This window comes from Crassostrea angulata, chromosome 7, assembly GCF_025612915.1.
Source record: "Crassostrea angulata isolate pt1a10 chromosome 7, ASM2561291v2, whole genome shotgun sequence".
NCBI classification, from domain to species: domain Eukaryota; kingdom Metazoa; phylum Mollusca; class Bivalvia; order Ostreida; family Ostreidae; genus Magallana; species Magallana angulata.
Genome location: NC_069117.1, coordinates 46,329,925 through 46,345,868, shown reverse-complemented (window position 1 = coordinate 46,345,868; position 15,944 = coordinate 46,329,925). Strand labels below are relative to the sequence as shown.

Below are 15,944 nucleotides of genomic sequence, written 5' to 3'. Positions count from 1 at the left end.
ATATTTAAATTTTTAACAAAATTCTTGCTTTAATTCTTCCATGTACATGTATCTTGTAGTGCTAGAAGAGAAAATGCCAGCATATAATATAACAAACATGGTAATAAATTAAGAAATAAATTTATTTCATGTGGAAAATTCTTATCAATGCATCCACTCGTCCAAACCATGCTTCATTCCCACATACATGTAAAATATTCAATCAACAGACTATGTCACACTACATATGTGTAGTTAACACTCACCAACACACAGGAGCTAATCATGCTACTTGTACACTTGCAGCTCACTGTTTTTTTCCCCTAGTTTCAATTTTTGTTCACTACCATTTTCGAATGTATTCATGGAAACAAAACCATGTTTATTGTTGAATTTCCCATGACACTGGTATACATACAGTATTTCTTAAGAAAAAATAAAATGAAAAATCAATGCACCCGTACACATGCTACAAAACTGATCATTTGCAGAGAAGCCAAAACTGTATAAAAAAAAAAAAATTGGAAGTGGGATGAAAAATATTCTTTTGTTAATGTCATTACACTTAAGGAATAAGAAAAACTTATAACAGATTTTAAACATACATTTAATGTAATAATTATCACAGTAAACGGTGGGGAATTATTTTAATTATTCCAAGTTATAGACTGATGATCTTGCTGATTGCTCATCAGGCAAGATACTTGACATTTATTTTTGAATCACAAAATATTCAGAGTAAATGCACTAGGAGAACATGTGGCACTGTTTTTTGCACATTTGTTTGATAATCATTAATGCATATATTGCCAGCATTGTTAAATATATGTAAAATTTTTAAACAACAAGCAAATGGTTTAATTCAGAAGCATCAAGAAATGGATAAAAATTCTGAAGCACTCACACAAGAAATACTGAGGAAACTTTTAGAAATTAGGACAAACAATACTATAGACATGGTACATGTAAAAAAAAAACAAAAAACAAACAAGAACAGATACATTGCCTATAGAAAATGGACATCATATGGACTTTGTAATCCACAAGCTACATGTACATGTATATAAATACACAAAACAATTTTGTTGACTTTGATAATAGAAGAAAACACTTAAAAACAGCTGTAAAAATGGTTTTCTCCAATTTACTAAACAAGCTAAAAATGCTTCACATATTTGCATCATTATATCTGCAATTCTGCATAATTAATTATACACTTTCATGTTTATCATAAGATATGATGGAATAAGGATTGCCTATTTGCAGTCTTTGATACTTTTGAGAGAATCTTTTGAACTAAAAAAAAACTATGGAAGAATTTAAAATAATTATTTATCAAAAGCTGTTACTATAATGTGTCTGTATCAATTGATATCTTTGTTGAACATGGTTTTTAAAAAAAGAAAAAAAAATTTATGATACTGAAAATCATTCAAGAATAAAGTGCAAAAATTTCAAACACTTTACATAAACTTATCATGACAAAAAGTTATCTCTTTCAATGGATATCAAGCATTCACTTTAACTATTTTGCATACAGACAAGCTAATTATGGCCAAAAAAAAAGAAAATCAAGTTTCATGGGCACTGCTGATACTCCTTTAATTATCAATTTTATTGACATTTAATAAAGGAATAATTTGGTCTTCTATTTGAAATCTTTGAGGAAAACCAAGTGTTCAAAATTTCTGGCCCAAGAAACTTAGGATTGTTTTCAAGGCATATCAAAGAGGTTAACATGCCTCAAGTATTTTGATTATATTGTGATATTCTCTGACAAATAAAATCACTGCAAGACTCAGACTCTCTATCTCTCTCTCTCTCTCTCTCTCTCTCTCTCTTCTAACTTGAATAGAACAATGTTTCCAGGACTTTTTTAATAGTGAGAAAAATATTTGTGTACACTTTTGCTGAAAATTGATCAGGAACAAATGAGGAGATTTTTTTCATGTTGCAGTGACAAAGCACACAGCTGTATAGATGAGAAAATATCACTCCCGTTCCTGTCTATCTCAGGGTTTTAAGGAGAACCACTGTTCCATAAATAGTGCAGTCACAGACAGATTGACACTGTTCCTATCACATGACAGCGAGCTTGTTCACAATGAGACAGACGGAGAAACATCAGTCTGCTATGAGCCGTTGGCAAGGATCTGGTCCGGATGACTATTTGCCGGGATGATGAAGGAGGGACACAAAGGGAACAGTCTGTGACACTTTGTCTGGTAGTCCTGAGCCACTGACACACAAGATCCAAAATCTCCTCGACAAATCGCCTCTAGCACCTCAATACAGTTCTGCAATTTCAAATGGAAATTTAATAGCATTTAAATTCTATGTAGAACCAAGTTTCTTTATTAGGAAAAGGTGAAATTTCAAATAAGACCAAACAAAAATTTTGTACCAATCTGGTGATTCCTGTGTAAGACTCTGAAAGACTTGTGGCAATTTCTAAACTTTTCTTCTGAACTTCTGGTGTGGGATCCAACTCGTACATAATCCTAGCACCTAGACAGAATACACACCAATTAATTTATCTGTGCAAGTACATGGAAATTAATTCTACTCGGACAGACAACATCATGAAAGGTATTCAGATTCTTCAAGTGGGGCCTCTCCTTGTGACAGGAAATATTTTTTGATTAAAAAGCATCGCATTGTACAAGCACTTAACAAGCTCACGTTTTTCTATCATACATTTAGAATTTGGTCTTTTCTCAATCAACATCAATACACTGAAGCAAGTTCACTTGTTAATTGTGTTTCATTGTTACAGTAACTTCCATATAAAATTTGAGTTGTACATTAATGGATTATATTAATTATTTCAAGAAGCACTTCACTAATAACTTTGAATGTTCATAGGGTTTGACCTTTTACAATGCTTAAGAAGTAAATGTGTACATGTGTATAATTTGTACACTAACAACATATAACAACACCCATATTCACAGTTAGCCATGCTAAATCCCCTCTGAAACAAGTTGACGGGGAAATAAACTCTATAATTTGCTTCATCTTTGACATTTCTCCCAAGAAAATAATCCTGTCATAATTTCATTGAAAATTTACATACATTAACTTTCACTGGCTTTTGAAAAGTTGTCCTTTTCATACTATGTACAGGTATTTTCAGTTTATTCACATCAGCTTAGGAACATCTGCATCTGATTCATCCTGCACAGTTCTTATTTACTTTAGGGATTGTTTTGTCAGAAATAATCATTATGACAGGAAATTAACACTTTTCACATTCTATGGCTAACTGCAATTAACATATCTTTGCCATAAACCCAATGCTTCTTGACAAACCTGCTAATCTATGTAGAATTGAGTTGTTATTGCGGTCCATGAACTCGCTGTTGAGAGTCTTGGCATCTTTACCAAAATAAAGCTTATCCATTTCTTGTTTTAATACTTTTTGAACGCTTTCTGAAACTTCTCCTTTTTTGTTCACTAAAAAATAGGAAAAGTCATCTTTAAGGTAAAACTGAACATATGACAAATCCATGGCAATACATGAAATTTTGTGGTTCCATCAAAAACTAAATATATATCCTTGAAACTGTGATTTTCATTAAATCCATAAAAACTGACACTAATCATGCTAACGAATATTGATGAAACCACATTTACAAATAATGTACATGTAATTTTTTTTTTGAAACTTATTTCAACTACAGATAAGAAAACTGTCAAAAAAAAGGCCTGGCTAAATAAATTTGAAAAAGTTGCAATGAAATCTTATAGTTTATATTGCATTTAAACAAGCTGATGGGCATTTTCAAAGACATAGTCAACAACGAGGGCGAAAGGGGCAAAAATAAAACAAGGGTGAATATTTCCCTGTATACAGACGCCTCTATAACTTACAATGTGTCTCATTCAACCACTGTAATATATCCAAGAAAATTTTTGAATTTTACTCAGACAAACATTTTTTTAAACGCATGCATTTCTCCATTTGTTACACTTTAGACTAGCAGCTATTAAATATTTTAGAAATGATAAGTAGGGGATGATAATGATTTTAAAAAATCTTACTTGTTAAAAGGAAACGTATCTTGCACACATGTATCTGTGGGTGATCTTTGTTGATTTGACAGCCCCTCTTCAAAGCTTGCAACATCAGTAAAGGTTTACCTGATAAAAATAACAAATGGTTAACTCATCAGAAACTCGCACTTAAGTCTAATTAGTTTTTCAATGTAAAAAATAGATAAACAACTGTAAATAATGTTGATAAGTCTACACTAACTCTACCAACCCCTTTAAACCAAAAACAGTCATTCATTTTACAGTTCTAAACAACTCAAACAGCATACCATAAAGTCGTGTGTATAACACGCACTTTGATCAAAAGTGGGGGGTGCCTATTGTACATGAATATAAGACCTCATTTTTTCAAGCCATGATTCTTGATACAACAGGAATAGTGACTTCCAATAAAGGGTGTTATACAAGTTGTAGTAGTTTTATAGATGTACTAAATTTTCAGGGTCAGAAATCCCTTATTCATAGTTTTGTTTCTATGTATTGTAATATTTATCATCTCTCAACACTATTCCTTGCATCAAACAAGTTTAAATATCGCCAGTGTATTCGCCATTACGTAAGCAATCACCTGTTGACTCGGCGCGTGGTCAATGTTTGTTTAACAATTTCCGGTGTCAGAAGCATGCACCTGTCTTGTGTCAGACTTCACAGGGTGTTTTCAAGTGCATGAGGATTAGTAATTATTATGATTTTATTTAACTTGATTACTTTGTGTTCAGTTATGCAGTTAAATGTTATTGCTTTACATAGACACTGCTAAAAAAAACATCGATCATTTGTACGACTTGATAATGACGATATACGACATACATACATTTCTTCTCAATGTATATTTAATAACAATCAAAGAGTTTGAGTATGATTAATCAATTAAACCATTTCTTTTGATGTTGTTTTGGTTTATATCTGCAAACATTATTACTTATAAGCACTAAGTTCGATTGCTGTTCCAACTTTACATATGATAATCTTCAACTTCTCTGCTGTCATATAAGATACTCTCTCTTTATGAAGTGTCAAATGATATTTGATACCGCCCATGTAAATCATGCCGTCCTTTTAAAGTAATATTTTAAGAACTTTGACTCTTATATTGGACCATGTTCAGATCATGAAGTTACAGTAATTTTCCTTTCCTTTTTCACTCACCTTTTCTACTGTAGATTTCATAAGCAGACACATGTGTTTCTATTCTATCACTGGTAAACGTCTGCAATGGTTTTAAGAATCGGATGCACTGTTCCAGGGGTTCTTCAGGCTGCAAAATTATAACCCCCATCAAACAACCAATGTTCTAACATAGGCATTTATTCATGCATCAATTGTGACTATATGTTTAAAAGGAAAATTTTGTACATGTACTCATGTAGAAAAGTGGGAAAATTAATCAAAGTTGCACAAAAAACTGTGTGTATGTGTACATGTTGATACATAATTCCCTACCAACTTTCTTTTTTTTTTTTTAATTTTCTATACAGATTATAAAGTCAAAAATTCACATTATATTGCGTGGTATTTTTAAAGATACAAATCACATCATATAATGAAGAAAAAAATCACCGAATTATGAATTATAAAAGTTAAGAATGAATTGAAAATTAATTGATTGTAAACTTTTACATTATGTTTGTCATCAATGAAATGAGTTCCCTACAAACTTACCCTGGCTAGTTTTTCGGGGAGCAGCTCCTCCTCCTTTGGACCATCCAGCTCCCCGTCCCCCTGTTTCTTCACTGCCGCCTCTTTCTTGTCATGTTCAGCTTTCTGTTTCTCCTGAGCCTGTTGGGCTTTTTTGGCAGCTTTTCTTTGTTTGTTTCGAAGTTTTTTAAGCTCGCTTGGTGATAAATTCTCTAAATTGAATAGATGCATTGTTTTAATCCCAATCAGTTTATTCTAAACAATTAGTTACAAAACTCTTTGTTATAAAACTCCTCAAAACAAGTTCAAAAGGTAACATTTTCCAGGTCAGAATGTTTTTCTCCATTACTTACCCGTATCTTGGTTTTTATCTTGATCACTATCTGATAATGGATGATCATGTAGATGTAAATAAATCTGAAACAGGAAATTATTTTTTATTCAAAAGATTCAACACAAAATCTCCATTTTTTAAACATTATCAGACTACCTATTACAAAAAAAAAAAAGTTGAATACTCATGAACTTTGTATCAAATCAACTGAACCCTGGGACATGTACATGTACTGAAATCTATTATCAAAACCTGACCTTTGATGTTTTGCAATAAAGATATTGTCCAGCTTTGTCAAATAGTCTGCATTGTGTAAAGCTTAACAACTGATAGTGACGTTTAAATGAACTGGGTATAATACATGTATAGCAAACAAAACATGTCCCTAGCCGTTAATCTCTGAAAATATTAAGAACTTTAAAAAAAATATTCTGAAATACTGAATTACTTCAATTGCTGTCATAGCTGCCTTAAAGTAGAACTGATGGTTTCTGAGTTTGTCCTCCAATCGCAGAAGACCAATGTATGCTCTTAATGTCATCTTCCTCATGCAGTATGTGTGGAAATCGAACTGGTCTTCTATAATTTCTGTGAAATGCTAAAATCAAATTCACTTTATAAATGGTATTGTCCAAATACAAAAGGTTTTTTTTCCCATTCAAATTCATACACATTTACATTTGAATGAGATATGACACGCTAAAATTGTGCTTAAGAAAAACAATATAAATACCATTTTACATTTGAATCTGTAAATTATCATCAGAATATAAATGTTTAGATTATAACATACTCTGTCTATTTCATGGCACTTTTTGAGAGCTTCTCCCCACTTGCCCATTCTTTTATATGCCTCTGCAGCTTCTGTTTGAAACCACATGCACTGCATTTCATTTAAATTGTCGACAGCAGGCACACCTTCCTAAGAAGAGGGTGAAAGAAAAGTCACATTCAATGAAGTCAAAGTCACACAACTCTTGTTATACAACTTGATCCATAATTACGCATGTTCTTCACTTGATCCATAATTATGCATGTTCTTCTATTAAATGAACTTATAAATGACATTTATTTACCCTTGTAAATTTGGAACACATATCAGCAGCTTCTTGAACTAGGTTGCCCTTCAGCATGTACTTGGCACACTTGGAATTAATGTAGCGATCAGCTGTGTCGAGGGACTGAGCCTCGTCCATCAGCCGAACAGCCTCCTCAACATCACCCGCATGCTGTAAAACACAAATAATCAGTTTCATGATTCAAACTGTATATTTTACAGAGAGTTCATAGATATCCTGTGTGCATGCCTATTTACTTTGATGATCTAAGCTTTGAGTATACAGAAATGAGCAATAAAAACAACTATCATTTTCACAATTCAAACCACTGACTTCACAGAGTATTCATAGGTATTGTCTCTTTCAACTAGAGTTTAGTCTCTTTACCTTGTAGATCTTGGCTTTGAGTACATAGAGCTCTATTAAGAGTGGTGTATGGTCTAGAGCCAGGTTGACGTACTCTAGCGCTTTTAGCGTTTCTTGTTTGTAGTCGTAGTGGGATGCTAGGAAATAGTAGACCCACAGAATGGTTGTGGGGGGTTCTACTTCTGCAGTGTCTGTGAAAGAAATTGGTGTAAAGTTCATAGGAGAGGCAGAAGACTTTTTAATAAAAAAAAGTTTCTATAATAACTGCATTTCTTCATCATTTTAAATGTTTTCAATACACTCAAGAAATAGATTTACTATGCATCAAATTAGGGCTTACCTGAGCTATCAAACTTTCCGCACTGTTTTAAACAGTTGACATATCCTAACACTAAATCTTCAATAATCTCAATCTGTAAAATGAAAATTTCTTATAATGAATTCATGCAAAATGTCTTAAAATGTAGAAAAATACAAAATACCCTTAAAAATGTATTGAGCATCTAAAATAAACTCCACAATTTAAGAACTATAACTGTACATGCAGTTTTTCAATTAACACTTAAGGGTATGAAAGATCAACAGTAAATATGCATATCTGACACCTATCCCAAATCTCACATTTACAAACAGTTTGAATTAATCTATTCCTCACCTTTTTTGGATCTTTGTATAACCTTTTCAGTGTTATAAAAAGTGGAGGTACGCCTTTCTGTAAAGCTCTTCTCAGAAAAGTGTCTGCCAAGCTTCTGAATGCACTACCTAAAATTTTACATGCAAAATGAACATACAAAAAAAACCAATTATTTAATGGGTTAATGGAGATGTACAGTACCAGTAACCAATGAAGACATCTTCTTAAACTGTTTGCACAGTGTTTTACCTTCCGCAAAGTTGAGTGGAAGTCGACGAGGAGCAGAAGCCCTAGGAAACAATTGTTCTATATCTTTGTAGAGTTTCAAACGATCTTCCTCTGAACCTGAAAATTCATATATAAAAACCATGGTTGATTAAAGATTGACTGAAAGAAAACACTCTAATGCTTTATGCATGTCAAAAATGGAAATGGAAAAATAATTGTTGTAAAACAATAGACAAAATCTAACTCTACTCATATCAGGAAGTGTATTTTCAATGAAAAAAGTTGTACTAGTTTATAAATTACCATGCCTTATGAAGTTATGCACAAATCATAAATTTCAGAATAAAATTTTCACATGTGAAATTCATGTAAGTTGTCTTTTTTGCATGAAATACACAAGACAATTTAATGTTGAAACGAATGCAGGGTCCAACTGCCTGTGTAAGTAATCACTCACTTGGTTTAGTGGCTTCCTCCAGACCAGTATAATAGGCCCAGTTTTCAGGATTTCGATTCATCAGACCTCGGTAAACATCTCCTGCTAAGCCATTCTTTTCTTTCTGTAGCAGCAACTCAGCTATTCAAAAAGAACAATATGCAGTATTACGTGCTTTTGCTGGTATCAAACAACATTGAATAATCAAAGAATAAACATTCAGTAACAGTTTACATGTACCAAGTTAGGCAGAGTAGAGGTTTACTAAAATATGAGTCCTATTTTCCATAAGAAATTATACCGTGTAATTGTTGACGGACTCATTCATTTTTGTTTCAAATTCTGAAAACCTTATCAAAAACTTATTAAAATTTCAAATTTCTTTCAAAAATTTCTTGTGACTGAATTACAAAGTGAATCAAAACCTCAAAGACCTCAGCAGCATTGAATACCTTTCGTTTCTTCTACAGCCAGTCTATCAACAATTTGTTTGTCATATCTTTGCAGATGGTTAATGGCTTCATCGATCATTCCAGCCTCCCTCATAATTAAGTTCTGGTACATCAGCAGTTCACTGTGTTCATAGTCCAGGCTCTTGGGCTGATGAATATAATCAGATAGAATACATTCACACCAGGCATTTCTTTTATTCTTAGAAAAATAAATTCATTCAAACATCTTCTTACATTCTTGTAAAAATAGTCCTTACCATTTGTGTTTTTCGAAACTCCTCCAGAACATTGAGTGCCATGTCGTAGTCTTCTAACAAATGGTAAGCCATGGCATACCCAATCCACGAGGCTCTCTGTCCAGGTCGAAGCACCAACAGCTGATAACGAGTCTCCTACAAAACAATGATTCTCATTTCAACAAAATGACTCTGAGGTTTTTGGGAGAAGATTTGATTTCACATAATTCAATACTCTAAACATGCTAAATTTTGTTTGCATTTTTAAGGCATAAACAGTATGAGACAGAGAAAAGATAATAGGCTCTCTTTCTCCACACACAGTATGATTTACCTAAATACAATCACCAAAATGAAGTAAATGTATTAGAGGAAAATATTCTTCCAAATTATCATTTGTAAGGTTATCTTTTACAGTCAGGCATACAGTGTTAGAGAGTAAAAGAGAGGACTTAAATTTGAAATCCGTCTAAAACCAATAATCCTCTCAATGAAAAACAAGCCTGATCAACAAGCACAACATTTATCAACTATCTGTGTAAGACAGACTCATCACATCAATCTAACCAGTAAACACCAGTGTGTATCACAGAAATTCATCACCATGACAATCAGGGGCTGTATGGGTGAGTAATCCCTCCCCTTGATTGGTCAGTAGGATCCATTGTATGCATCATTTACAGTCCAGTGTCTCTCATGATAATATCTCACAAGATTTACCAGTAATCAATACCTACCCTATATCCCTCCAGATCTCTCATTTGTATTTGAAGCAAAGAGAGATCTCTCAAAATCTGAAGATTATCCTACAAGAGTTCAAATCATTTTCATTTTAAAATTATTGAATCTTGAACAATATTTTAATTGTAAACTGTATATATTGACATTTTTCAAAAATAACTTAAAACAAATCAAGCATCCTTCCTAAGAATAAATCAATTTCTTACTTTGTCCCATCTGAGAGCATTCCGATATGCCTTGATTGCTTCGTCATACTTTCTATCCGATCGCTGGAGTAGTCCATACACATGCCAACCTGTTTGTACTGTCAAGGAACTGATTCAGGGATTTGTTTAACAACAATTTAAATTCAACAAAACATGTTTTTTATGTTATAAGAAACTCTTGTACTATTAGTATGCATAAATGTCATGCAATTTCCAAGTTGCAAATTGTACATTTACAACAAAATGAGAGGAAATCATCAGTTTCCTGTTTATAAATAGACCCTGTTTGTGAAAACAAGTTCATGTTAAACAGTACTAAAAACATGTTTTATGCACATTCAGTAAAATATAAAATATTTTAGATGCAAAGGATACAGACATGACTTTTCAGATCATTTCGCAATCCTCTACGCACATGTTCATAAGCTTCTTCCTTTTTCCCCAGACAATTTAGGGTAAGACCCTTCATTGCCAGAGTTTCTGAAAATAACAAAATTCATAAAATCTAATTTGCACATTAAAACATGCAAATAAAGAAAAAAATTGGCAGTATGCATAAGAATTTTTTTTTCCAATAACGTTCCCTCTAGTAAAAAGATAACATAATTGATGCCAGTCTTCACTGATACAAAGCCTAATTAAGGGTTCAACTTATTCATAAATTGCATAATTTAATTACCTCCATGTTCTGCAAATTTTGAATTTCCTAAAATCTGCTTTGCAAATTTTAACCCATTCTTGTACTGTTTCTGTTCATAGCATTTCTGAAAAGTGAAAAGAATACAATTGAAATAAAAAATGAATTTATTAATAAAAACTTGAGTGTTCATTTACTTGTTTAGTGAATGGATAAATAAAGTATAGATCATTGCACAAAAAGTGTCTTGTGAGACATTTCTCCTTTTACATTGTTTAAACATGAATTTTTTGGAAATTATCCTCTAAAATTTTTTTGCTCTGTGCTCTGTGAATATCACCATACATATTTTATTCTATAATTAGAAAGTAGTTGGTGAATCTTTCCTAAGGTGTGTATTGGAGATCACACAATTGCGATGAACTGGTTAGTTAATCAGTAAAAAAAAAAAACTAAGCCCTGGTGAACTTCCTTTGTGAAAGCAGATTTAGAGTTTTGTTTAGTGATAGGTAATTGATTTTTTTATTGGACAAATTAAATAATACGAAAAACAAGATACCTTTCATAACCAATTCTATTTGTAATTATATGTTGGAAAGATATTATGAGAAAGAGAGAGAGAGAGAGAGAGAGAGAGAGAGAGAGAGAGAGAGAGAGTTCCTTTTCATTCATAACACATTGATGACCAGTGCCAAATGTATGATATTCAATTTACTGTGAAGAATGCTACAAAAACATGCAAGCCAATATCTATCAACCTCTGACTGAATTCTGTATGTTTGTCCTACAAGTTGAAATCCACATAAACATCTATGTAGCACGAAACAAAGGATTCTCAAACTTTAAACCTACCCAAACATAACATAAAATCTTTTATTGTAACAATAACTGTCAAAGAGAGCACATGCATCCTTTGTGCAATTGTTATACAGGTGCTTGAGGTCGAGATGCATTTGGAAAGCCCAACCCCCAAATAAAAGTCGATGCAAATGTAATTTTACTCAACATACCAAGATTCTTTTGAACAGAGCATTTTCTTTGGGTGGTAGAGGGTTGCTTGTTGGCATTTTGGTAACAATTTTGGGTATCAATTATTGCCGAGGGCAACAATTCCCATGGAATCAACAAATCAAACCACGAGGTGGAAAATTTCAATATGGAGGAAGCAAGTCTCGTTATCGTCTCGCATTCACTGTTTTTATATTAAAATTAAAATAATTATAATTTTGTTTTCAAATAAGTTTTTGGTTATATACAAGAAAATCAATCTATGTAATCAAATCTAAACTTAACTATTTTCTTTGTTAATTTAAAAATGTCAATGAAACGTTTTAGAAAACATGACTGTTGATATAAGAATTCAAACATTTTTAAGACATGGATTTTAATTCTGACAAAAACAAATCAGCTGGCAAGTGGTCGACAAACTGTTAGGCTAGGGGAGGACATACTTGATGATGTCATATTCTTTACTGTGACATTAATTATTGTTCAATTAGGTTACTTTAATACTAACAGAAAAACATGATGACAGAAACTCATAGTGCGTCAAATTCTCCAAGTAAAGACCCTTCTGTCACTGTCATAGAAAAGCAGACACAGAGACGGATCTTCAAGATCATTGTAATCGGAGACTCCAATGTTGGAAAAACGTGTCTAACATACAGATTCTGCACGGGGAAGTTTCCAGATAAAACAGAAGCAACTATTGGGGTGGATTTTAGAGAAAGAACTGTTGACGTGGACGGTGAACAAATAAAGGTAGGCTATCTATAATTGGCAATATACATTAAAACAATTCTATACATTTGATTTTGCACCAACAACATATGTTGTTAAAACTGAAATGATAATGATGATATGAATAATTTTTTTTTATATTGAATGAAAACGGTGTTTTGGTTATTCTGGTAGCTGATAAACATTCTAATTCTTCTCTCTCACAAGATATTGATTTCTTATTTGACTTCCAGTTGCAGCTTTGGGATACTGCTGGACAAGAGAGATTCAGAAAATCCATGGTGCAGCACTACTACAGAAATGTTCACGCTGTGGTGTTTGTTTACGATGTCACGAAAATGTCTTCCTTTGAGAACATGCCTGGCTGGATTGAAGAATGTGACAGACACAACTTAAACCTAGAAATTCCTCGCATTCTAGTTGGAAATAAGTGTGACATGACAGACAAGGTTGCAGTAAACACAAACCTGGCCCAGAAATTTGCTGATTCTCATACCATGCCATTATTTGAGACATCAGCAAAAGATGAAGAAAAAGCCAACCATATTGATGCTATATTTTTGACTCTTGCTCACAAGTTGAAGAACAGCAAGCCAATGATGTCTCCATTTGTTGGTCCAGGTGGTTACCCAAATAATGTCCAGGTGGTGACAGTTGGAAAGTCTCCTGAGTCTCGGGGTTTACAGAAAATGAGTACAGAGGACAAACAAGACCAGTGTTCGTGTTAAATTTACTGTTCATGCATGTTACAAATGTTAAGGTATAAGATCATTGTATATGGAGCCAAGTTCAGTTTATACATAAATACAGAGAAATTATCTAGGCTCGACATGTTGTTTTTTTTCACTCAATAATCTTTAAAATGTTTAAGAATGAAATTGTGTTTAGACCTTGAATAGTCAACAAGTTAAACTTAATCGATCCACCTATCAAATTTTAGGGTTGTCACATTTGCAACTAATATCACAGCAGCCTTGATTTTGCCAATTGTATAGTAGCTGCCATCTGTTCTAAATCTGAAAACTTAATCATATTGATACTAGGCAGTATTGTTATGGTAAAGAAACATAGAAAACAGTATTAACAAGGACATAAGGAAAATTTTGAATATCAAATTAGATCCTTGCATTTCCTGGTACAAAGTCACTCAGGCTTTTTGTTTATAGGAATTTTGATTTTTCATTTATGGTTTCACATAACAGCTGTCAAAATTGTTCATATCTGTCTACTTAGCTAAAATGAAGTTTTAATTAAGATTTATTGATTAATGTTAAATCTAACATCTACAAAATAATGTAGGTTGGTCCTTATATTAGGCATTGAATACATGATCTATATTGTATGTATTTTGCATTTTCAATTAAACATGCATTGTTTTTGCTTATTGCTTCTATATTCTTAAAAATTTATTTTCAATTCCAATGTAGTGGGGTTTTTGTGTACATTTTGACAGGAAATTCAATTGTGCTTGCAAAAACTTGCAATATTGTACTGTATTACTAAAAATATCATATTCATAATACTGTTAAAGCAGAAACTATTGTGTGGATATATTTCTTTGATTTGTAAACTTAAATAGTTTTGATTTTCTTGTTTAAAATAACTGTACTTAAGGAAACATAAAACCACGTACGTGTTTTGTTGATGATTTAATTTTGTTAATGTTAATATTATCTAACAAATAAACAAATTTAATGCTCAATGAATGATTATCAAATCTGCTTTAACAGTATTAAATGTTGAGATGCACCGGTAATTGGCAGATTTGTTTTTATGTAGTGTAAACCTTTTTTTCCCTTAATTAGTAAGCTACATTGTTTGGCAATATTGTTCCATTTTCAAGTTATATTATTAGATTAGATGATAATTTTGAGGTATATGGACTGTTATGTAAGGTTAAGTATACTACATGTATATTTAGAAACATGGTCTTTCTAGACACATGTTAAATTGTTGTTCAATGTTTGTATTATTTATTTTATTTAATCAGTCATTTTCCACATTGTCTTTCACTTATTGCTGTAGAGTTTACCATTACATATACACTGTAAGGCGATTGCATCTATTTTGTTTGTGCCAGGAATCTAGAAATGGGGGATGTTAAAGAGAAAAAAATGTGTGTAGCTTGTTGGAAAAGGTCAATATTTATTTGAATGGATACAAGATCTAATTGTCTAGAGTTTTTCATTTGAAGTGCAGTCAAAGTCATATGTTATGAATGGAGCAGATTCAATAGTGCTACACATGTTTATTACCCCAGAATTTTGATAAAAGTATTCAGTAATTTATTTTTCTTTTAAGAAAAAAAGTTAAAGATTTTCTGTACATGGTCATCATTTTTTTTTTAAATGTAGGCAAGCAGCTAGAATGGCATAGCTGCTAAGAGAAAGACACAATGAATGTATGAATGAACACTGATGATGAACGCTTTATAGTAAGTCATGGCATCGATGAATGGTTTCTGAATTTTAGTGACATTGGAAATCAATATTGCAAAGAATGCAGTCGTATGGACATTCATTCCATTAATTGTGCAATATATTCATTATAGCCCCGAACGTCCTATAACTTTGTCTTCTAGATAATAATGACAATTGTCAGAATACAAATTTAACTCTTGTTATGGATAGAAATCTGCAGGTTCTACACGATTATAATTTAGACAAGCAGAATTATGTATGTATATTTGAGTAAACAAAGTAAATCAAAGAATTCATTCAATTTCATATTAAAGCTCTGCAAGCTTGCTAATGTCATGAACATGCAACATTTCTTTAAGACAATTATTACCGGTATTTGTAATGTAAATTAATTATCCCTTTGCTCTTCTTTACTTATACAAGATAAGACTATGGTGTTAATGGTACGAACATTGTATGTGTTCTTATTGTCAAACCACTATTTGTAAGTTTTTAATATGTGGGAAAAAAATTCATGCTTTTCATTACATTCATACTAATGACACACTTGTTTATATTGATGGTGGACAAGATTCCATACAAAATATTATTTTGTCATTAAATACTCCTCATTTAATGTTGTGAATATTTCAATTCAATTAAAGTGGGATACTTTTAACAGAGTTAGTTATTTTTTATTCTTCCCTGGAACTACTTTGCTACATATTGTGGCACTGCTTTTTAAGACCCCTAACCATTGGATTTGGTGTCTGGAAAAAGCCAACATAGGAATGAACTGGTAGA

The 15,944-nt window shown here is 32.3% G+C and overlaps 2 protein-coding genes across 2 annotated transcripts; one reads left to right on the top strand and one right to left on the bottom strand.

The window, feature by feature from the left end:
• Positions 1 to 104: 104 nt before the first annotated feature.
• LOC128192319 (N-alpha-acetyltransferase 15, NatA auxiliary subunit-like) lies at positions 105 to 12,174 on the bottom strand. Its single transcript, XM_052864917.1, has 22 exons — positions 12,012 to 12,174; positions 11,044 to 11,128; positions 10,740 to 10,844; positions 10,365 to 10,453; positions 10,155 to 10,223; positions 9,439 to 9,573; positions 9,182 to 9,329; positions 8,751 to 8,870; positions 8,315 to 8,410; positions 8,087 to 8,193; positions 7,772 to 7,844; positions 7,453 to 7,622; positions 7,084 to 7,236; positions 6,801 to 6,929; positions 6,456 to 6,605; positions 6,027 to 6,090; positions 5,698 to 5,885; positions 5,185 to 5,293; positions 4,024 to 4,122; positions 3,292 to 3,435; positions 2,384 to 2,487; positions 105 to 2,276 (listed from the first exon to the last, which is right to left on the bottom strand). The coding sequence occupies exons 1-22, from the start codon at positions 12,066 to 12,068 to the stop codon at positions 2,112 to 2,114; spliced, it is 2,559 nt and encodes an 852-aa protein (XP_052720877.1). The 5' UTR covers positions 12,069 to 12,174; the 3' UTR covers positions 105 to 2,111.
• Positions 12,175 to 12,388: 214 nt separating this feature from the next.
• Positions 12,389 to 15,819, top strand: LOC128192345 (putative Ras-related protein Rab-33). The gene is made up of 2 exons (XM_052864952.1): positions 12,389 to 12,762; positions 12,975 to 15,819. The coding sequence occupies exons 1-2, from the start codon at positions 12,526 to 12,528 to the stop codon at positions 13,467 to 13,469; spliced, it is 732 nt and encodes a 243-aa protein (XP_052720912.1). The 5' UTR covers positions 12,389 to 12,525; the 3' UTR covers positions 13,470 to 15,819.
• The last annotated feature ends 125 nt before the right edge of the window (positions 15,820 to 15,944 follow it).